Below are 24,954 nucleotides of genomic sequence, written 5' to 3' on the forward strand. Positions count from 1 at the left end.
GAAGTAAAACTCTATTTGCAGATCACATGATCACATGTTTATACATAGAAAACTTTTATAAAGCCACATAAAAACTATTAGAGCTAATACATTCAGCAAAGTTTCGGGGTACAAGCTCAACATTAAAAAAATCAGTTTTGTTTGTATATAGTAGCAATGAACAATCTGAAAAGGAAATTAAGAAGAAGCTATTTTTAGTTATGTAACAGCCAAATGAATAAAATGCCTATAAATAAATTTAAGTTTAAAGATGAAAAACTTGTATACTGAGAACTATAAAATGTTGCGAGGGCTTCCCTGGTGGCGCAGTGGTTGAGAGTCCGCCTGCCGATGCAGGGGACACGGATTCGTGCCCCGGTCTGGGAGGATCCCACATGCCGCGGAGCGGCTGGGCCCGTGAGCCATGGCCGCTGAGCCTGCGCGTCCGGAGCCTGTGCTCCACAACGGGAGAGGCCACGCAGTGAGAGGCCCGCGTACCGCAAAAAAAAAAAATGTTGCCGAAAGAAATTAAAGTTCTAAATAAATGGAGATGATATATGTATATGTGATTAAAATGGATAGATACGTACCCCATGTTTGGGAATTGGAAGACTTAGTGTAGTTAAGATGGTAATACTTCCCCAAACAAGGGATTCAATGCACTACCTATCAAAACTCCAGTGACCATTTTTGAAAAAATGAGCAACTGGCCATAAAATCATAGGAAAGTGTAAAACCCTGAAAAGCTAAAGCAATCTTTAAAAAGAATAAGAAATTTGGAGAACTCCTGCTTCCCAATTTCAGCACTTACTCTAAAGCTGTAAGTTATCAAAACTGTGAAATTTGCATAAGGACAGACATGTAGATTAATGGAATAGAATTGAAAGTCCAGAGTAAACACATATATCTATGATCAATTGATTTCATCAACAGTGCTAAGATCATTTAATGGGGAAAGAAAAGTCTTTTCAGCAAATGTTGCTGGGTCCACTGGCTATCCACATGAGAAAGAATGAATTTGGACATCTACCATACACAAAAATCACCTCAAAAAGGACCAAAGACCTAAATGTAAGAACTAAAACTGTAGGACTCAAAAGAAAATATAGGCCTAAATCTTTATGACCTCAGATTAGGCAACAGTCTCTTAGATATTTGTAATCCCTATTAAAGAGAATGTCAATTGCCCCACATCCTCTTCAATGCCAGGATAGTATCAATCTTTTAAAGTTTTGCTAACATTTTGCTGATAATATTGTTTTGAAAAGGTATCTCATTATTGCTTTTTTTTTCCTTGACTGCTGGTGAAGTTAAATATAGTTTCATATATTGATTCATCATTTGCATTGCCATGTATATATATGTGTGTGTGTGTATGCGTGTGTACAGGTGGATATGGTTGTGTTTGTGGGTATGTGTAGGTGTATCTGGCATGTGTTCTATTTAATTATTCTCCTCTACCAAATTCTCGAAAGAAGACACCATCTAAAACCTTTCACAGTTTGATGCATGCAAACACAATGTATTTCTGTAAATGTGTTTTTTAATATTGACTCAGCAGCAGGTGAGATAAATTTATTTTTCTACTTTTTATCCCTACTACTACCATCATATTCCCAGATGAATTCACTCATGATTAAATAGAATTATTGCTATTTTGAACTTCTAACTCTATGGTAAGTGAGAAAAAAGGCTGTTTTATTTATCCTAAGGGAAAGTAAAAAATAAAATATAAAAAATTTCAGTATATGAATGAACATTTCTTTAACATTTCAATTGTCTTTTAATTTAATGTATCCCCTATGTACATAATTAATCCTCTCTTGAATCTCTGATAAAACAGGTAATTGTAGACATTTTGACCTGCTGATACTGTGACTGGCTTCTGAGTTATTGCTTTCTTTTTACTTAACCACTGTGACTTCCCAGACTATAGGCAGAAAAGCTTTATGATGCAAGGAACGAAATTATTTATTAAACCAACAAAGGTATATAATATACCTTTTTAGTGATTTAAATTTTATAAGGTTTGGGATTTAGTTGCTTGTTTTATTTTCTGAAGATTCTAAGCTGCATTATGAAAGAAATTATGTCCTCACAATGCTAGGCAATCCAGAATTAATTTCATCCTTAGGTAGCTATACTTAGAATGAAGAACTTCTTAATCACAGTTCTATTGTGACTACTAGTGTGGATGATTGGTCGTCTGCTTAGAATGATTCAAATAAATGATGAACAAATTAATGTGAGGCTTTGTGAAAGATTTTTTTTTAATTAATGTTAATGGACAATTGGTCAATTTCAAGTCCTTCTTTCCTCATAGGAAATTCTATTTCAGTTTCACCAGGCTTTCTAACCTCAACGGTATTTAAGAGAAAAAGGAGATTCATACAAACAAAAATGGAAAATGAAAGCATTTCAGAGTCATCACTTCAAAAAGTATAATAACCATTTACAATAATTAACTTTGCACTGTTTTCTTTCTGAAGATTTTTGTTTGCTTTTTTAATGGCTAAAGGTGGCACTGAAAGTACCTTTGGGAAAGAAAAAAAAAAGTATTTCCAATGCTGTCCTGCTGGTATTTGTTGATGTTTTTGCTTCCTATCTTTCTGCAGGAGTAACAACTGTTCTAACAATGACAACTCTAAGCATCAGTGCTCGGAATTCTCTCCCCAAAGTGGCTTATGCAACTGCCATGGACTGGTTTATTGCTGTTTGTTATGCATTTGTGTTCTCTGCCCTAATTGAATTTGCAACTGTTAATTACTTCACCAAAAGAGGATGGGCTTGGGATGGAAAGAGTGTAGTAAATGACAAGGTAAGTGAGAACTTCCTTCTCACCGTGATTAAGAGAATCCTCCAACAGATTTAGCTTGCAACAGATACTGTTCCTCAAAACTGACATTAAGAACATTCAAACATAAAAGATTTCTTTCAAAGTACGCTCTTGCCTGAAATCCTTTAGGAGTGCTGGTAGTATTACTTCTGTTAAAACCACTTCCTAGCATCTTTTGAGCTCTGTGTGTCAGGCACTGTGCTAAGTTTTTTAGATATGTTCTCTCATGTAATCTTTACAACTTTATAACTAGGGTTTCTTTTTAATTCTCGTTTTTTTCTGATGAAGAAGCTATGGATGGCTTAGTGTGGTTATTTACGTGCTCAAGCTCACACAAGTTAATAAGTATACTTAAACCCAGATCTGCCTGACCATTAAATTCATGCTCTTAACCACGCTGGTTTATAGGAAAAAGATTTGGAAAAGAAAAGTGGGCATTAACTTTCCCAGTTATAGAATTTTAGGCCCTATCAAGTGGGCTGAGTTACTCTTCACCTACCCCCATCTCTGTTGCTTGGATGTAAAAGACTGGCAGCATCGTAATCTCTCCCATGTTGTATGGAATAAGTAACTAGGCAGAAATGCCTAGACATTTTAAGTTGCTCCTGAAGTCTATAAGAGAAAAAGTATTTGTTTTGAAGATTAACTTCTTTGGTAATTATTTCAGGTGTCTATTTTTAGGTTTCAAGTACTGAAGGAAGTGGGAGTTTTGTGCATTGATAAATAGCCATTTCCTTTCTTAGTCTATAGATTATTATTCATCTGTCTTAAGAGGAGGTTTTGTATATGTCACAATGAGATATAATGTAGTCTTAATAATAGTAAAAAGTTCTACTTGGAGGGCTCCTTTTCAATAAAATATCTACCTGAATACCCTTCCATTAAATTTGGAATAACATACTTGCTGATTTTCCTTTTCAGTTATTTGAATACAAATTTTTTTTCAAATTTCTATGACAATATTGCAGTTAAAGCGTACCAACAGTTGATGTTATAGTTTAAAAGTCTTGCTCTTTTTCCCTAATTTTGTAAACTGTAAAAGTTCTCATAAGACTGCTGGTTTATTTCATTTTATAAGCTATGTTTTGTATACTAATAGCCAATGAGTAAATATTAAAGGGAATCTGATTAATTTTCCATGCTTAACTTCTAGGTTATTTTACCATTTCCATTGCATTTTACTGTTGATTGATGTTTTCATTCCCCATAAAATATACTGCTTTTCCATTGCTATCTATGCAATTACTTCTTTTTATATTAGTTACACATGCACTTTCATACTAACTTTTTTTGAAGATAAAATGTTTTGTAAATATGTCACAAAAGATAAATAGTGGTTTGTAGTGTAAATGCCCTGTGTAGAAATATACTGATATATTATTTTTAATGCGATGAGGGTGTCAATCAAATTGATATTGTGATTTGGCATATCAAATAATATGCCTTCTCACCCCCTGAACTTGGAAAAGAGAAGTATCTATAAATGCGAAAAACACATTCTTGATAATGCATTCTAAAAGCAATAACCTACTACTGATGAATACTGGATTTAACTCCACCCACATAGCAGATCACACATAGTGAAGCTAAATCTAGGTTGAAATCATTTATGTTCCAACCTAATTTGCAGGAAAACAACTAACAAATTTGTATTATTTCAGTAATAAGTGGTTCAAGTTCAGTGGATAAGTTAAAGGGAACATTATATCAGGTACCTTGCTTGTTCTTAATCACTTTTCCACAGCTAGAGTGCCAAGCACAGTGCCAGTCACTTAGTAGGCACTTCAGAAAGTTTTGTTGAATAAAAGAATAAATAAGTTTCTGATATTAAATCTGGCAATGTAATACCAATGAGAAGACTTCTTTGCCTTCATGGAAAGACTTTTAAAACTTTACAGTGGTGAATTTATCAATGGGTACTCAATCCATTTTCATGATTGAAATGAATCTGGGGAGGTATTTCCTAAACCTACCTTGGAAGTAACCAGGTCCTTAGAACTAAAAGGAAATCTAGTATAGTGCCCCAAACTAGCACATATGCCTAAAAAAAAAATTTCAGTGCAATTTACCTCTGCTTTAGTTATCCTTAGATTTAATTAAGTGGAGAACAATAATTTTCTGAAATACAAAGTTTTTATCCATCAGCCAAATTGGCATCCTTTCAGTTTGACCAGACTGGAGGAAGTCCTCTTTTTTGAAGTTAGTAAACATGAGTAAATGCACTTAAATTATCTGTCAATCCAAAGAGTATATAAAAAGTTATTAAAGGTTTGTTAACTGGCAAGTATTAATTTGTCTCATAAGAATAATCACTCAGAGATTCATATTAATATTATATGTTTGAAAGAAAGAGATATGTATTTAACATACAGTTTTCATGTAGGTTGTGCTCTGTTGATCTTTAAAGTTAGTTTTTGCAAATAAATCCACTCACTTCCTATTCAAGACACATTTGAGCCCTCTATTAGAAGACAAAGGCTACCTTGCTCTGTGATCTTGCACAAGTGTGTACACTATACCTTTAGCCTCAGGTGTGAAATTAGTCAACAAAATTTTATCATTCTAAAAATGTAGTGGTGGATCAAATAATCCAACTTATATGGAAGGGCAAATATTTATGCCCTTCCATATAAGAAAATATCTACTTATGCAACCTCCCAAGTTCTTCTGGAACCTTCTCTTATACCCAGTGTTCTTCCACTTCCTCAAGACTTCCACCCCATCTCTTGATTCTTTTCTTCTTGTCCCTTTTTCAATCTTGAAGCATCAGTTATTATTTTCTTCTCTTACTTCTTCAAAGCTATCTTCTCCTTTTCAACTGTCTCCTTGCTTTAAGTTTCTGAAGATGCTTAATATGTTTAATTTACCATAAAGGCAAAACCAAAACTCTCTCCAGATTGTATGTCACCCATTCCCCCATTATCAGATTCCACCCTCTTTTTCTCCATTCAAGCTTTTTGAAAACATTGCTTATAATGTGTATGTTCTCACTTCTAGTTTAATTCTCAGCTCACTGTAATTCTTTCCATTCATTGTCCTATAACTGAAGGACAGCAACGACCTCTACATTTTCAGATAAGTTAATTTTCCATTCTTAAGGGATCCCCATTGAATCCATTGAATACTGTTATACTCCAAGATTCCATTTCAGGCCCAAGTCAGCAACTTTTTCTCTTCTGTTAGGCCGTTAAAACAGGCCTTAGAATATCAACTTCCTTCCTCAAATCTTGGCAGCTACCACTATTCATTCTGTTCTTTGAGATTCTTTGCCTGAGTTCAGAGTAGATCCAATCTCCTTAGCATCTGCTGTTGTTTATCCCCAAAGATAGTCATTTACATTTATTTTATGTTTTTGTTTTTACTATTCATATGTGATGCTCATTTTAAGGATTTTACTGACAATACTTGTAGGAATGTCAGCAACACTGTTCATTATTTATTATATCCAAATAGGTAAAACCCACTCATCTTCAGCACATATACCAATGCTCAGGAAATTTCTGAACACTTGCTCCCCACACCCCTGAATAATTAGATCACTTTATAAGTGTGTTCTTTTGCATTTAATTCTTTACTTTTTTACTTATTCTTTATAATTAGATCACTTTATAAGTGTGTTCTTTTGCATTTAATTCTTTACTTTTTTACTTATTCTTTACCACAGTTTGTAACTGCACGCTTATATACCACCTCCTTCACTGATCATGATAACAATGACCATGTTTATTTTAATAAATCATTTATCCTTGTCCCTTCGCACAGGGCCTAGTATATATTAGTTGCTCAATAAATATGGTATGAATTAATGAAGTATAACCAAATCACAACTACAGCCAACACCTTTATCTTACTTTCCACAGTTATTATCTACAGCTATACTCCATACCTTTCTTTTAACTTCCAAGCTCATATATCCAACCTGTTCCTTAGGTATTTCTACATGAATATGACATTTCAGTCTTTACATATCTCTTTTAAAAGGTGAAAGAAACAACAAACAAAAAATCTCCTAAATGCCTACATTTTTTTTTCATATATACCTTAGTTCATGGCAAAACCTAATCTCAGAAACCAACAACTTGGAAGTTACCCTTAAGACCTAATCAGTCATTGAATGGTGTCCATTCTCCTACCTATATGTCATAGACCATGCCCTTGCCATCTCTCATTATTTTGAGGCTCTTTATTCCTCATTATCTCTAAATCATGTCTCCCTTTAATCCATCCTCTATAGTAGTGCCAGAGTTATCTTTCTAAAACAGAAATCTGTTCATTTAATTTTTCAGCTCTTTAGTGAATTTTTGAAAGCAATTCTTCAAGCAGCTCAGCTAATATGGTCCAAATATATAGCCTTCTCATATATTTGTTTACATGATGAATAATAAGAAATTTTGTGTGTGTGTTATTTATTGTGCACTTACTACTATGTGCCTGGGAATATCTCCATGTTAGAAATGAGGAAATATAAGATTGGTCAAGTAAAGTTACTTGCTCAGGATCACACATCTAATAAGTGGTGAATCCAAGATTGAACACAAATCTAAAGTCCATGCTCATATGCTTCCTCTAGCCATTAAAAACCTCTCCCAATTCCATGCCCCTACACATCTCCATGGCATTAGATGTGCTCAGCCCTCTTGCTAAAATGCCCTCTCCTTTCTTTTCTAACTGATGAACTACTTATTCCTTCAAATCTATCCAATTGTATCTAATTGCCATCCTCCCATTATCCTTCTACAGTACCTGGCATGAATTTCTTTTATGTAACCTCATTAAATTATACTTTTATTATAAACAAATCTGTTTCTAACAGCAGGCTACCTGATCTAAGAGGATAATAGTTTTGTCTTATTCATTATTTCTCTGCCAATACCTGACATAGCATTTAGCACATAGTTTATTTGAATTAAATTTTTAAAAATACCTTTTGTCTCGAGATTGTTTTTATTTCTAAATCTGAGTCAGTTGTTCTACACTGGCCAAGAAAAGCATATTCTGTGGAAATACACTATATATTAAATTACTTGAAATATAGGCATAGCACCATAATATCCAAACTAACATGAAATGTGCCATTGTTTTGTGATTCACTCCATGCAATTCATAGAAAACATTGTATTTCAGGTGTTTTTATTCATTTATACGCATTTTTAAACATCATGCCTTGTTCCAAAAGCATTTCAGGCAGTTTACCAAAAGAATGCATTACTTAAATTATTATAATAAGATATAAATAGAAGTAGAAAATCAGGATGAAGGAAAATAGACTGCAAATATGTCCACGATTTGGGCCAGAACATTAACTGTAGTTCATAGCTAGATTATGCTGAGATTCAAATCTTGAATCTTGGCTATGAGAGTAAACCATGGGGGAAACTTATCTTTCTTAAACCAAAAAATGGATGTATAAATTTCCTCAGAAAGAACGATTGTCCTATACTAAAAATCTCTTTTTTAAACAATATCATATGGGTTTTATATTAAGGAAAGTTGGATGCTATTGCAAGTAATGTCAACATTTTCCCAGTAAAAGCAGTAATGAATTTTATATTGATGTTTCTTGTAGTCCCCTTCAATAAAAGCTGAAGGCATTACATTAATATACAACTCAGTGAAGGCAATTCTTCAAGGAGCTAAGCTAATATGGTCCAAGTATATAGCTTTCTCATGGCCCAGTTTAATCCAAGGAAAGACTTTAGAGTACTTAGAGAAGTGGATGGACTGTATAACCTTCAAACAATCTTCTGTAAGTATCACTTTTCTCAGTCAGGATGGTTAGCAGACAGTTAACAATAGCATCTGACAAGGGAGCATGTTGTTGTTTTACAAGTAATGGGCTTTCTAGTAGCCACAATGACTGTAAAAAAGCAACATGGTATGTAGAAAGAGCATAAATTTGCCACTTTGTAAACCTGGGGTTTTCTCCAAAGACTGTTGTATTTAGTGTTGTATTTATGAGAGCTCCATTTCCTTATTCTAAGCTCCATTTCCTTATTCAGTCTCTGAGATTCTTTCCAACTCTGAAACTATGTGATTGTTATTTTCATTTATATGCTAGGTCACTTCACTACTAGGTGTCTATATTTTAGCTAGAGCATTTGCTCAATTTACTAACACTTCATTTTATCTAGTACTCCAAGAAAGCCAAAACTGGTTTGCCACGATGATGTAAGATGTTTTGATTTCTGTAATCAGGAATTTTCCAGACTTAACATTTTAATTATATATTTGGACACTCTAATAAAGTAATAACCTCAGAATATTCTGATTCTTATAAAACGTCATTTAAAAAATAGAAAGTTTAGGGCTTCCCTGGTGGCGCAGTGGTTGAGAGTCCGCCTGGCAATGCAGGGGACACGGGTTCGTGCCCCAGTCCGGGAGGAACCCACATGCCGCGGAGCGACTGGGCCCGTGAGCCATGGCCGCTGAGCCTGCGCATCCGGAGCCTGTGCTCCGCAACAGGAGAGGCCACAACAGTGAGAGGCCCACGTACCGCAAAAAAAAAAAAGAAAGCTTAATTAGTATGGGTTATCTTCCCTTTTCATTCCACTTAAGTAACAGCATCCACTGATTCTAAAGCAGCATAATTTACTTTTTTTCCCCAGATAATGTATAAAAATAAATCATTTGTTGTTTTAGTGTATAGTCATATTTTCCCACTTCCCTCTTATATGTCTCAATCACAAGTGAAACAGTTTCCACAAACGTGGAAATTCCGCAGCATTGTTTTTCAGTTGAGCTTATTTTATTATTTCTCAGTCTCCTACATCTATAGATGTTGAAATTGAGGACTTTTGGGATAATTACATAATAGAATTGCAGAACACACTATTAGAATCTATTTCTATTAATCTAATAAATGGTTATTGTATTCTATAAAATACATTATATGCTTATATACATTATATATATATATATTATCACAGTAATCATTCTAGTAGATGTCATTCATTTATCATGAAGCAAACATTTTTTGAGCCTGCCCTGTGCCAGGAACTTTGCTAGGAATTCTGCATTGCCCAATCTCTGCAATTCGATATCAGTTTAAGTGATGTTTAGGTATAATTGAAATAATAACAATATAAACACTATATGTCAGAACTTTATGGGTTAAAAAGTCCTTTTAGAAGGTTGACCTAGTAATATAAACTTCAATTGGAAAATCTTGAGAAAAAGATACTCACAAGCTTCCTCAGAGGTAGTCACGAGGCATGCTGTTTAAAGCAGAGGTTTGGAAGCCACACACATTTGAGTTTGTGTGCTTTTTTAGCCACTTAGTAGACAGGAGACCTGGTCATGTCACAAAACCTCTTTAGCTTCTGTTTCTGATTTTGTAACTTGGGGTCACAACATAGAACTTACTTCTTATCCAGTAGTGAATTTTGTCAGCAATGACACCCATAGGCTTAACACTCAACCTGACGCATCCTAGGGCTCACAGGGTGTTAGTTATCATTGCTACCAGTTAGATGCTTGAGGATTACCCTCCATGTGTAACATGGGAAAAGCTGTTTTATAGCTTTCATAAAGCTACAAATGGTAATCCCTTACCCCTTTTCCTTTTTTGCTCCAGCCAGTTCTGGAAGAATGCCTTATCAGCAAGGGAAAGAGGTGAGGGAGAAACCCAGTGTCAGTGAAGGACAGGAAACGGGGGCCTGTTTACAGATCCTCCTGGGCTTTCAGAGGCCCTTTGTTATCTTATTTTACTTGGACATTGTGAGATACTGATACTTGAAATTCTGTTCTAGGTCAGTTGGTCCTATAAATCTGTTGATTTACACTATTCACTATTTTGGATAATTCATTGCTGGCTCAAATTTGTTTGCATTTAGATAACTAGCAATGAGTTTGTATTAATACAGAAGTGCAGTTAAATAGTTTTCCAGGTTTCATTAAATATTATTATTTAATGTTGAGTAAATATTTTCAGGTTTCATTAATTTGGTTACATATTACCTGCCTACTTCATGGAAGGAATCATGCTAAGGTTATAATGGTGAACAAGACAGAAATAGCACCATCCTTCATTGAACTTAGATTCTAATAGGAAAGGAAGATGTCAGTCAAATAATCACACAACTAAAGAAAGAATTTACTCATTTTGAAAAATGACATGATGGAAGTAAACTGGGTGCTCTAAAAGAGTATAGATGGGGAGCCAGGATGACTTTCTGAGGAAATGACACTTCAACCAAGACCACAATATGAGAGGGTATTGATCATGTGGAAAATGGGATGCAGGGAAGCCATTCCAGGATAAGGAAGTGAAAACACTAGGTGGCATTTCAGGGGACTCCGTGCTCCGGTTCTTTATGTCTCAGTGCAGAAAGAATTAAGTGAGAGACAAAGAGATAGATAAGACGTGATATATTAGAATAGGATGCTTGTGAGGATTACAAGCAGGCAGGCCAGAGGGTGCTGTGCCCCAAGAACTTAGCAGGCTACAGTTTTATAATCAAAGGAACAGTGGGAGGGGGAAAAAACCCCTTCTTCCTCATTCTTGAGTAGATGTCATGCTTCTATCATCAATTCCTCCTCCATGTCAGGCAGGGGAGTTTTCTTGTCCCTACATGGTCAAGCTGGGACTGTCATGCCTCAATGGAAATGAGCGAAAAGGCAGTAACTTATGCTTAAAATGTGAAATCATCTCAGATTTTAGTATGTCACCTTTCCTTATATTTTTGTTTTTAGTGTGCATATAGGAACGTGTCCTAGGAAACATTAATTTACTGAGCTCACTGGGCAGGATGTGGGTCTCATGCCACCATCGTTTTATTGTTTTGGGGCATGTCTCGTGCTTCTGTTTCATGGTTTTGTTGCTAAGCAAGCCTGCTTGGTTTTGTGGCTAAGCAAACCTACTTTCTAGAGTGTTCATTAACTTACAGGAGTCTCCAATAATTTTTTCTTTACTTACAGTCCCCTAGTGGGATTAACTATTTAATTACCTACTTTGTCCCTTTACTCTGGCCCTATCAGAAGTAGCATAGCCAAAGGCATCAAACAAAGAAGTCCTCCAAATGCAAGTTATTTCAGTGAGACTGGTATATAATGAACAGAAAAAGACATCATGGCAGGAAGTGTTGATTTTATTCTAAGTTCCATGAGATGGTATTTAAGAGATTTAAGCAGACAGGTGACCCCATCCAATTTATGTCTTTAAAAAGTCCCCATGGGGGTTGTAGTTTGACTAATGATTGGATGAGGTCAAGCCAAGTGGAAGAGTACAAAGGAATGCTGCTTGGTCCAGGCAGGAGAAAACTGTGACCCAGACTAAAGTGGGTGAGAACTGAACTGGGAAGTATAAGGAGAAACATGTGGATGAGCTAGGCAGAAATCCAAAAGTTTGTATTTCATCTTCCTTCTATGTTCTTAGTATTTATTACACTAACATCTGTATATGGATACAATTTCCTACCATCTGAGTAAAACATTACTGTATGATTTTGACATGAAGGGGAGAAATCCTGTTATCAAGTTAAAGAAATTAAATTATTAATTCAAAATTTGAGCTCATTCACTGTAGATGATCATTTCTCACGTTAAATTATGTCTACATTTCATTTATTCATTCACACATTCATTCAACAAATATTTGAGTGACTTGTAAGAGTCAAAAATGTGTCATTTGTTAAAGTTGTATTTTTGATTGTCAGTGTTCCATGTAAACAACAAGAAAATGGTTCTCCAGGAAAATGATATCATTGATTTACTCTGGGGGTTTCCTCTCCCTCATGGTTTTAGGACTTAATAAACTACATTTATTTCCCTAAATTCCTTCTTTCTAATGGATAATGATGCTTATCAAGATACTTTTCTTCAGAATTTGAACTGGAGTTTGGAAAATATTAAGAAGCAGTCTCAACCCACCTTCTGTTAATTCTTGTATTTTTCAATAGAAAAAAGAAAAAGCCTCTGTCATGATACAGAACAATGCTTATGCAGTGGCAGTTGCCAATTATGCCCCGAATCTTTCAAAAGACCCAGTTCTCTCCACCATCTCCAAGAGTGCAACCACGCCAGAACCCAACAAGAAGCCGGAAAACAAGCCAGCTGAAGCCAAGAAAACCTTCAACAGTGTTAGCAAAATTGACAGAATGTCTAGAATAGTTTTCCCAGTTTTGTTTGGTACATTTAATTTAGTTTACTGGGCTACATACTTAAACAGAGAACCCGTATTAGGGGTCAGTCCTTGAATCTAGACACAGGTTGTCTTTGGGATGTATAGCAACATTAAACCTGGTTTGTTTTGCCATGTACAGTCTGACTAATAACTGCTAATTTGTGAACCAACATGTACAGTATGTATATAGCAACATAGCTTATAGACCTCTAATAGAGACACGCATTTGCTAACTTGTGGTACTGCAGGCAGAAAGCACCCCATGCCCAAAAAGCCATTGCCTTTTTAAAAGATTTACCCTAGGAACTGGTTTAAAGTGGATTTCAGATGACCTGATTTATTTTCTCTTTTCCTAACAGCGATGAAAATGGAGATCCTACACCACATTTTATGGACCCTTTTGATTTAGGTCTTACATAGGAGTATTTTCTACTGTTGCCTAACTATAACATAAGGTAACATTGTCGTTCCAAGATGAATTCCTCTAAATAACAGAACCTCATATCTGCAACATCAGTTCCCTTCCCAAGTGCTCAGAATCCCCGCTAGTATAATTGGAAGCTTAGTACACATCAGAAGAAAAACTAGAGATTTGAAATCAGCTTTTAATTACCCTGTATAGTGTCCATAGCCATGTACATATTACAGCATGACAAATTCAAATAATTATGAGTCACCCTGACAGGATGTTCATTATGCCTAGAATTTAATAACTATTGGAATGTCGTGGACATGACATTTTTAGCATTAGAGTTTATTTGAAAGTAATAATTGAAATCCTACAGATTATTTTAATCATTGGAAACTACCTTAAATTAAAAAAAAAAAAAGACAATAACTAGGTCTTACTCTTTCCAGTATGTGTTGTATTGAAATTGATCAGCTAAATTTTCTTGGTGCTGGAGACTGGAAAAAACATCCAGTTTGGCTGCTGTGGAACAACATTCATACTGGATTAGAAAATTGTGCCAAAAACTCCCATCAATGAGAATTCATAGGTGTCACAGAATATATATAAGCACTTCTATGATTCTCTCCTTTCCTGTTTACTGCAAATTCTGCCTTAAGGCTTCTTTTCATCAGGACTCAGAAGCCACTAATTACAAAGGAAAGGGCAGTTAATTGGCACATTTTTCTGTCTTGAAAGCAGCTCTTTCAGATAAGAATTAATGTAAATCTGCTTTTGTAAATTGCAACTTTAAATTTCTCTGACTCAAATTTGCAGCTTTGTATACCTGAAGAGGTTTTGGTAAGAGTTGAACATTTTTAAACTGAAACTTTAAGGCATCACCAACAGATTGAGGATTAGTTCACATGCACAGACATCACACACACACACACACACACGCACACACACAATTAGCTCAATTAGGATACACACACAAACATGTAGCTAAATTAGAAACCACAATTTTCAATTTTATATAATTACTAATTATTAATGAGTAAAATTCATTTTCCTTTCAGTATTTAAAAAATACTCTTTATGTCCCTGAAATATGTTAATAGAAATTAATAGTTGTGTCTCATGCCTAGATTCAACATTTTGGGCAAACTTAAAATCCTTTTGACTCACATATACATTAGCAGTTATTAGTTGACTTTTACTAATAGATACACCTATATGATGGTGTTTTTGTAGAAACGTAAGTAGTCAAATAGTGGCATTTCTTGCAGTTTTGTACAGTATTTCAGTATAGTGCATAAATAGGTATGTTCATAAAATCAATAAAAGGAGTATCTTATGGAAATAAGCAAAATCACAACAAAAACTGCTATTTCTTTGCCTCGTTTAAATTTTATTTTTTTTCATTTTCTTTTGTTTCAGTGTGATTCTGTTATGTGCTTTGCATGATTGTATTAATACCAAGGTCACAAATGCATCTTATTAACAGAATTTGCGGTGAAGACAGCCTTGACATTAAAAATTCCCTCACGAAAAGTAATCCATAATCCTTAATAAAATAAATTTGTTACATGAGCCAATTAATGTATTTCTTTAATTCCCTTCCAAAAGCACCTTCTTTGTCATCTAAATTGTTTTTAAAAGTGCACTTTATTCATACACTGGAATGGAAGCTAACCTATTTTCTTACACATTTAAATATATCATAGCTCTTCTGGGCTGTTTGCGGAAGGGTGTGGTAGTCTAAGACAGTACACAATGCCTGAAGACAAGCAATAAAAAATGCTTTGTATGGTATGTGTTGTTAGACACTTTAAATATTGTTCTTATAAGTTCTGCATTTCCCCCTTAATGTGTGACTATACATTATAAATTTATAAATATGTACATATGTAAAAGTATTTGTGAATAGCAGTTTCTGTAGGACAACAGAAAAGACTCATCTATACCTTTGGCAAAAGGCTGCACCTGCATTGATGGTACCTGGTTTATTAAAATTTATGGTAGATTGACCAGAAAAGTTATCATTATTGTTATTTTTACTTTCAACTGTTAAAATCTAATTTGAGCCTAATGATATCCTGACGGTTGAGATATTCCAATAATGTGGATCAGGATTTTCTATTATTTCTCTTACTTTCGTGGAATTTTTTCTTACACACTTCTTAATCTTTTAAAGTTTATATAAATTGAAAGGGGCTTTTAGTCTTGCTGGAGAGAGGGAGGATGCTCCATGGAAAAGGATTTTAAATTATAGAAGCAGAGTCTTTACAATTATTCTCCCTTCCATAAATCATTTTAAAAACACAAAGAAGTTACATGGATTTATTAAAATAAGATTAATTTTTTGGGAAACATTTTTAATAAACTAACAATTGTCTCTTTGGCCCATAATATTATGACTATTTTATGCAGCTGTATATTGACATAAAGAGTTATGGTATGTACAAAATGTAGATAAATACATGTACATATATAGAGATATAATCTCATTATTGTATAGTTACTGCTCTGATTAAGGTAATATTTGTTCAACAAAAATTTTTTACCTCCTACTATTAGCCATGCCATCTGGATGGTGTCACTACCACTCACATCACATCCACAGAATTCAGTTGAAAATCAAAGTGCATCTCATTCTTATAAAGACTTTAAATAAAAGACCAAATGTAATATATAACTTAATTTAGCACTGAGAGTTGTTTATTGAGCTATGAGATCATGAGTGTGCTAAGATGGTGACTGTTTTGCTCTTTTCTTCTATTTATGTTTCTATTTGTTTGAATATAAAATGGAACTAATATAGAACCATCTAATAATTTTTTTTAAACTTCAGTGATTTTTAAAGTGCCAATCTTCATGTTTAGTAGTCTTTTCAGGGATCTCTCTATTTCGAATTTATCTCAGGTTTGGATAAATGATCCCCCTGAGCCACATTTCCAGTTTTTTTGAATAGTTCATAGTTTGTTTAAAAAGAGCACAAAAGCTATTACTTCACTCACAGTTTTTGGTATATATACATATATATATGTGTGTGTATATATATATATATATACACACACACACATATATATGTGTGTGTATATATATATATATATATATATATAAAGTTTTTATGATGTGGCTCTTTTCATATTGCTGGTTGAAGGAACTCAACTCTGCCATAATATCATAGGTTCTAAAAGGGCAGAGAAGCTCTATGGAGCCTATGGATGTTGTACTTTGACACAGCCTGTCATCATTCCAATGGGAGGATAAGGGAAGTAGCTCAGGTCCACCTTCTGCAAAGTCATGGCTCTTCATTATCTATTAAGAATTTTTTTTCAAATGCTTCATACTTGTTACCCTCAGACAATGCCTGTGAAACATCAACATTTTTATGACTTATTTTGAACTTTGGGACCATATTAATAGCTTTATTATACTGGTGTTCTTGTTATTAGTCTTCTGGCATTCCTATATCCATCTGCATATGTTTGAAGTAATTCTCAGATTTTTTTCCTATAAAAAGATTCAGAATTTCAAGAGAGTTATGAGTTGACTGATTGCTACCCTGTAGTGCACTTATTTTCTTTTTAATTGAGGTCTTATGGGAACCTTGGGCTTACCGTTTCTTAATCCAAAGTATCCAGAAGCATAAAATTAAAACTGGGGTGGGATGTGGTTATTTTTAACACTTGCATGCTTAGGAACCAGAGACACTGAATCAAAATCATAACAGTGTGGACAAGACAAATTATGATATTTTTCTCTATTGAATTCATGCTTTAAGAAATGAAATTCAGCATTTAATAAAATTCTTAATATCCATAATCTTGTGTTATCAACATTTATATGAAAGATACTAATCTTTTCCATTAATATTTATGCACTCATATTTTCATCAAACTCAAAAACAAATTCAAGACTTCAAAAACAGGAGAAAAAATCAAAGAGAAAAACCCACTTGAATAATGTCTGTTGCTAGTTAAACCTAATGAGGCATTTCCCCTTTTTAATTTCTAAGAAAGGTGAGAAATTATACATACATAAGTATATACAGAGATATTTAACAGTCATGATTCTATCAAGGTAAGCATCATGATTAAAATACTAAGATAGATTAAGTTCATGTGAAAGTCATTTGGGAAATGTAATGAAAATCTATTTCTTATAAGAATTTTATATCGTTTTTCTCAAAAATTCTTAATTATCCAACATATTTAGACCACAGTTTTCAACCTTATTTAGGTAAAATATTGTATTTTTGCCTGTTTTTATGATGAACTTTTTTTAATACATGTAATTATATACCCCACTTCAAACCACTTTACGTTGAAGTTAATACATAACATCAGTTAATATTGCCAGTAGGGAAGAACAAAGAACAGGTTTGTGTGTCAGTTTAAAGTAATACTTTCAAAGAACCTTTAATAAGGTCTTAGCTTTGATTAGAAGTAGGTGTGTGTGTGTGTGTGTGTGTGTGTGTGTGTGTGTGTGTATCTGTGTGTATTTTCCAGGTATAAAAGAATATTTTGAGAAATTTATGAAATCTAAACAATTTATTTTATAATGGATCTAATTCCAAACATAGCTCTTATTAAACTAGTGATTAATTTAGTCAATAGAATAGTTTTTTTTCAATAGATCCAACCAGTTCATTCGTTGGAATTTAGTCTTGAGCCCTATATATTCTTAAAAAATATCCTTCCTACAAGGGTGTAAACATTTTTCTGATGTATTTCTGGTTGGCTCTTTTGAGCCATTAAATTCAAAATGATATCACAATTGTGCTGATAAGGTAAGATAGAAAAATCTTTGAATTCCAAGTTTCTCAGTGGAGGTTTGTTAAAGCCTCCATTAAATTTAATATCCTGTTGATCACTTGCAAATACCAAGTCATCTACTGTATTTGTCTCTGGTTAATTTTATATCTTTTTGAACTGTACAGCAACAAAGAATCCCTTTTTGTAAAACTAGCTATTCACTAATATTGTTTACAATTTAGTTTCTGGGAATATATTACATTTTTCTTCTTTGGTCCATAGGTATAATAATGTATAAAAAATGATTACAGTTGATTAAGCACACAAAATAATAAGCACTTCCCTCTTTATTTTATTTTTCTTCTTCTTTTAAAAAAAATTTTTGACAGTTTTGTGTTAGGGGTTGGAGAGATTTTGTTTTTATTTGCCATATTGTTGGTTTTATAACTTTTAAAACATGAACTTCAAGGATTATGTATTGATTTCATTAGTTTGTTGCAAATTACTGTTTATAGAAAGAAGTCTAATCTGACACCATATAAATACCATTATTGGCACTGTAAGTGTTGAATTAGCTTAGTTGGTATAAAAATTAGCTTAGTTGGTATAAAAATTAGCTTAGTTGGTATAAAAATTTGTTTTTCATGCTTTGTTTTAGAAGACTTATTTTACCACAACAAGTTGCCAAATGCAAGCCTGTATTATTGGATAGATAAGTGTAACTCCAACAAAATCGATTTATGAAAACAAATGGTATTAGGAAAGCAAAACAAAAGTGTTAGACACAGAATTACATTAGGGATAATGGCTTAAAGATTTGTTCCCAATTATTTATTTTTAAATATTCAACACAGTAGTTGAAGCAGTTGGCTGTGTTTTAAACCCAGCATAATATGTGAACAAGTTTAATGTATGACTGGAAAGGCCTAAATGAAACTGAACTTTGAGTTACAGTTTTCATGAATTAAACATTACCATCCATGGATAAGTCCTTGATTGTTGATCTTGGGTGCCTGCTCCATAATGGATTTCAGGTTTATTGGTATCTCATTTTTTTCAAGATTCTCTTGAGCAGATACAAATTCAGGTTTTAGGGTGCTCCAAACAGAGGAATGTGACCTTTCATGAAATATTCCCTTTAGAGGTCACATGCATGGAAACTTAAGAAAGCTTCATACTTGTTGCTAAATTAGAAAAGTAAAAAACAAAAAGGAAAGGAATGTTTTCCTCTTGCTACACTTAATAATACAATCACATGCATAGATAATGCATGATAAAGCTCCAAAACTAAACTTTGAGTATTCATTAATTTTAAATTTTCAGGGTGACAGTACGCTTGTATGGTAAGTTTTCTTGTTTGAAAAAATCATTCTGAAGCTAATTATATTTGTAATTTGTGACCTTGCTGTAATTGGGAAAAGTCATTTTTTATGTATGTAAGATAACTTGACCCTTATTGAATGTGTCAGTATGCTTGCTGTTTAAACATTCTTAATTAATCACATGCAGATTAATGCTAAACATTATCTTTTTGTACTTATTAAAATTAATTTAAATATATTTGATCTGAAAATTGTGTTTTTTATACTCTAATCATTCGTTACGTGTTTGCTTACAAGAATTGAATTTATTGTAAATGTGACTTTTTTTATATTGGGATATAACACTAATATTTTGTAATAGTGATTTTAAATTTTATTGGTTTCTTAAATTTCTTTTTAAAATAAAAAGGTTATAGGGTGAGAGGAAAAGTCCAAACCTACTCTGAAATTTTAGGGGGGGTATCACAAATTGTTAATGTTGATCTCTTTAACACTTTAAGAGAGTGGTGCTATGGAAAATATAAAAGTTCACCCAGAAAATTAGCTCCCTTCTATCATAAAAAGTGTCACATTTACATGAAACTTCTAAATAAAATAAATAAGATTTTCTTTTTCTTAGATAGACTCAAGTTCATCATTCTATTTATTAAGCAGAAATCTTGCAGTTTTCTTGTTGGATCTATTCTCTTAATTTAACGCAATATAGTTGACATGAGTTCCTTTGCTATTATTGCTAATATCACTGAAATTAAATGCTTTTGGATGTCAAAAAGGTATAATAACAAGGCAATTTTTTATCAACATGGTAAGTTCTCATACAGTATTTTTCAACCCTAGCCACAGTTTATAATTACCTATGGACTTTTCAAAAACATTCGTCCAAAAAAAAAAGAAAAAAAACATTCGTCCTACCCTAGTCAGAATCTTGAGAGAGGAGGGGTTATGAGAAATTTTTTAAACTCCCCCAATAATTCTACTCTACAGCCATGTGTCAACATGTTTTCATTTTATAAGCCTATCATGGACTCTATCTAATCTGTTTCTTTCTTGGAGACTTCTGCTTGCTTTTCCTATAGCTCTTAGTTTAGTCTAAAGTTTAGTTTTAGTAAAGAAAAAAAGAAACAAACATAAAGTTAAATGAATGTAACAAATTAGTTTTTTACAAAATATAGTGAATTTAAGTGAAGCTATCAAATTTATGTAATGAAGTATGCATTCTTGAAATTTTACTATTTAATCAATTAATTAAAATTACTCTTCCTCTTAATTTTTACCCCATAGACCTGCAGTTAATTATGAACAATGTGAGTATATGTATTAAAAAGGTACACTCTAATTGTCATTTTCAGCCTACACTTTTTAATCAAATATTTAAAAAATTATGTATTCTAACATTTTTTAAACTATTTGCCTGGAGGGAAGTATATTCCACTTAAATAATGAGGTGAATATTTATCACTTCAAATTCACATCTCAGTTAAATTATAGCCACAAAGCCACATTCTTCAACATCATTCAGCTAGTTTCCCCAATATCAATTTATAGTCCAGGCATTGTCAAATTCATGTAAATAAAAGCATTCTATAAATGGAAGCATTTATGTCATCTTTGCTCTGAAGAATTCAGAAAGGGAGGAATGGAGGTTTCAAATGGTTTTCTACGGCATTAGAAGTTTTGCCTCATCTTTAAATTGTAAAACCAAGGAAACTGCTGAGAAAGCAGTAAGACTCAAAAATGGTAATTCTTGAAGACTGTTGCACTGCCAAATGGAAAAGGTTTTATATTCTTGGGCCAATATTAACTCTTGGAAGTTCTCAGATACAGATAGAAAACTAGAAAAATGGGAAGCCAGATGCAAGTAGTAAAAATAGCACTAAATCCCTCAATTGCCTCTTGAGAAAATGTTGAATTATATCCAGTGTTCTGGTTTAAGAAATCAGGGAAATAGGTATTTTTAAAATTTAATTAAAAATTGGAGCTTAATTACTTAGGGTTCATTTACCTGGAAAATTCACTCCTGTGGAACAGCTTATTCCATAAGTGGCTTGAAATATTATAACATTTCTTCCATGAATCAATAAAAATAATCTTATGGAGAATTTCTAGATCATGTCTTAAGATGTAGAATAATGAAAAAATGTAAACTAATAATTGAAGCATATCAGTTTTGAATAGCTCTTGAACTTACTGTTTGAAAGCTAGTTTTACTTTCTAACTAAAATACACATGGAATGCCAGATAAATAGAAAAATGAAAGAGTTTATCAATATTTTAAAGTCATTATGCCTGTCCCCTAAACCAGCTTACAGGAAGATTTCACAATGAGTGTGTATAGCGTCACCCTAAGGCTTCTCTCAAAGTCCAATCCATTCCAGACAACTGAATCTGTACCAGAGGAGAAAAATGTTTATAACTCTCTAATTTTTAAAAACTTTACCTCATACTGATCATTGCATTCCTCTTTTTCATTTTCTGGTATCCTATCCCGTAATTATATTGAACTTTTTTTAGGTAAGTTTAGGTAGTTTCAAAGTTCAGATAGAGTATTTTACTGAAAATCGTATCTTGCTTACTGACAGTTAGTATCTTAGCCACAATTTCTTTGACTAAGAACACGAGCAACTTCCAACTAGTCTGAGCACAAAAGGAACTCAGGGAAAGGATATAAGATGTCCCATAGTGAGCAATAAATCCCCTGAACTCAGGGAAGTTAGGACTGGCTTTTGGATTTTACCAATGTGCTGGAGTAACAAGACTCACTGCCTATGTAGTTTAATTCAAATTCTTGAGTAAAATAATTTGATAGGATCAGTTTCATTCAATCAGTTATATGATCTAGAGTAAAAAAGATAATAAGCACATTTGCTGGGCCCACCTCTCTGCAGGAAGAGAGGCTCTGCCCATTGAAGAGAGGCAAAGCTTCAGCATATACCTCAAAACATTGGCTATTACATTTAAGCAATTTTTTTTTTTTACTTTGAAAATCTCCAAAAATGAAAATAAAATTTAAAAATATATAAAAAAGAGGGGAAAAAAGACTATCACACTCAATACTCATGTAAGTGACTGTATTTTCCACTTGATAGAATTCAACTACTAAAGGATGATATAATTTATAATTGAACTGTTAGTATTTATAGGTCTGCATAGTGTATATAACATAAAAATACAAACTAACATGTAGAAGCCCAAAGAGCACATGTATTTCATATATTTTGCTATATACATCTTTATCATCAAAGTTACTCATGTCTAGTTTACACTGAGCTAACAGGCCATCTACTTTACTACATTCGCAATTGCCTCATCAGCACAGTGTCTCAATAAGTACGGAGGTAATTTGATTGGTGGCTCAGGTAAATGCGTCATGACCGACAAGTTGGGTCCTCCTAGAGGACAAAATTTTTTTTTATCACCAAAGGAATTTATTAGAATTTATATTCTGATAGAAAAAGTGCTTCTTATTAGAAAAGTGAAAACAAAGTATGTTTTTATCACAAGATGTAGGAGAGGAATATTCCATAAGTGTCCGTTTTTTCCTTGTTTTTTGTCGTAAAATATACATAACATAAAATTTACTATCTTAACCACTTTTAAGTGTACAGTTGAGTGGTATTAAGTATATTCACACTGTTGTGCAGTCGTCACCACCATCCATCTCCAGAACTCCTTTCATCTTGCAAAACTGAAACTCTGGATCCATTAAACAATAACTCCCCATGACCCCTTGCCCCTCACCCCTGGCAACCATCACTCTTATTTGTCTTACCTCCCCTTTTCCACCATGTCCCAGCCTCTGGTAACCCCTATTCTATTCTCTATTACCATAAGTTCAGCTTTTAAATTTTTATTTTATTTTTTTTAGATTCCAAATATAAGACAATTTTTACATCACCTTTGCTCTAACAGATTCAGAAATGGAGGAACTGAGGTTTCAAAGGATGTTCTATGGAGTTAGAAGCTTTACTTTCTCTGCTTCCTATCTTAAATGATCCAGGACTGGAAGGAGACTGAGGATTAATGTCAAACAGAAATTATTCTGGCAAATAATATTCCAGGACAATTACAAACAATCAACAGATTCAAAATTGTAGGAACAAGATCAAAACAAAAGGGTGAAGAGATGAGCAGAACTGATGTGGAATTGGAACATGTGTTATAAATGATGGAAATCAAGTCCCTGTTGATGACCAAGAATGGAACTAGAATATCTTCCTATCTTCATTACCCATTATGCTCATAATGCATGCTGGGTAACAGTAGTAATAGGTATAATAGACAAAAATGAAATAAAGTTGGAATTTGAGAAAAGATAAGTAGCAATCAAGATTTGAAGACTTGGTCTTCCCTGTTTCCACAAACTAGGACTTGCCATTTACCCTTAATATAAATTTTACAGCTAAATGTGTATTTGGTATATTACTGCTTCTTTATTCAAAGATTATAATTAGGGTGCTTTTTATACCATATAAGAAATTTTGATACAGGAATAGTGATCACATCCTACATGTTTAATATAAGCTTAATTTATCTGATTAGTGTATTTCAAGGTAGTACAGTACTAATTTCTGAAAGAATGATTTTATAATTTCACTTTCTGCACAAAAGAATGAAATTCTATTTATACAGGATGTCACTATTAATGACTTGTTATTGAACATACATTATTATAATTTCTATAATATTGAACTTCAGTACTTTAAATTTGATGGAGTTACAGCTAATTTTGTAATAACAATAGAACTGAACACTAGATAATAATTTATAATTTATTATTTGATTTGAGCAAAGCATAGACAAACTTTGATAACACTTTGTAAACATATATTGAGCAAAATTAGGCTCCACATCATTTCTTGTTTGCCTTTCTCAGCTATCCCACTAATAGGCATTGCACTGGAGGAGAGAAGTCCTGTTTCATACCCAACTCTTTATCTAGTGAAGCTAGTACTATTTCCACATCCTTCCCACTGACCTAGACTCTGAATGAAAATCTGAGTCACCTTTGTGGAAAACCTGTACCTGATTGCATGTGCTGTGCTCATCACTGGGCTCCTATGTGACCCAGGATTACTCAATATTTGTTTTCCCCTTTAGTCTATAATATTCTTACTTATGGGGATTATGCCCGTCTTTTTCACAGCTTTGACTGAAATTCAGTGAGATTTGTCAAATCTGTGGATTGTTTCTTTTATCAGTGCTGAAAACTTTTCAATCATTCTCTCTTTAAATAACATTCTTTCTCTTCTATTCTCTTTTCCCTCTTGTTCTGGAGAGTCCATTAGACATATGTTAGATTTTCCCACTTTATCCTCCATGTTCTTTAGCCTCCCTTTTATGTTTTCCATGCCTTTAACTCTCTGTGCTGCATTCTGGATAATTTCTTTTGGGCTAAGGCTAAATAACTTTCCTAAAACCATATTTATAATATTTTGAATTTCAAATTCCATAGTCTTTTCATTAAATTCTATAATTATCTTGCCTTGAAAGGAATTAATATGAGTATAAGTTACTTAGATATTTAGTAAAACTTTACAAAAATCACG

At 33.3% G+C, this 24,954-nt stretch overlaps 1 protein-coding gene across 3 annotated transcripts in view; it reads left to right on the top strand.

Moving 5' to 3' along the window:
* The window catches only part of GABRA2 (gamma-aminobutyric acid type A receptor subunit alpha2), a 119,315-nt gene extending 106,307 nt beyond the window's left edge, over positions 1-13,008 (top strand). Inside the window, exons 8-10 of one of the 3 annotated variants that reach the window (XM_060147296.1) lie at positions 2,595-2,797; positions 8,382-8,561; positions 12,712-13,008. In XM_060147296.1, the coding sequence (XP_060003279.1) occupies positions 2,595-2,797; positions 8,382-8,561; positions 12,712-13,008 (680 nt within the window). Of the gene's footprint in view, positions 1-2,594; positions 2,798-8,381; positions 8,562-9,260; positions 9,264-12,711 lie in introns of all 3 variants that reach the window. The other 2 variants (XM_060147299.1, XM_060147297.1) reach the window with 2 other exon arrangements.
* Positions 13,009-24,954: the final 11,946 nt, after the last annotated feature.

The sequence above is a fragment of the Lagenorhynchus albirostris genome, chromosome 4 (assembly GCF_949774975.1).
Source record: "Lagenorhynchus albirostris chromosome 4, mLagAlb1.1, whole genome shotgun sequence".
Classification (NCBI taxonomy): domain Eukaryota; kingdom Metazoa; phylum Chordata; class Mammalia; order Artiodactyla; family Delphinidae; genus Lagenorhynchus; species Lagenorhynchus albirostris.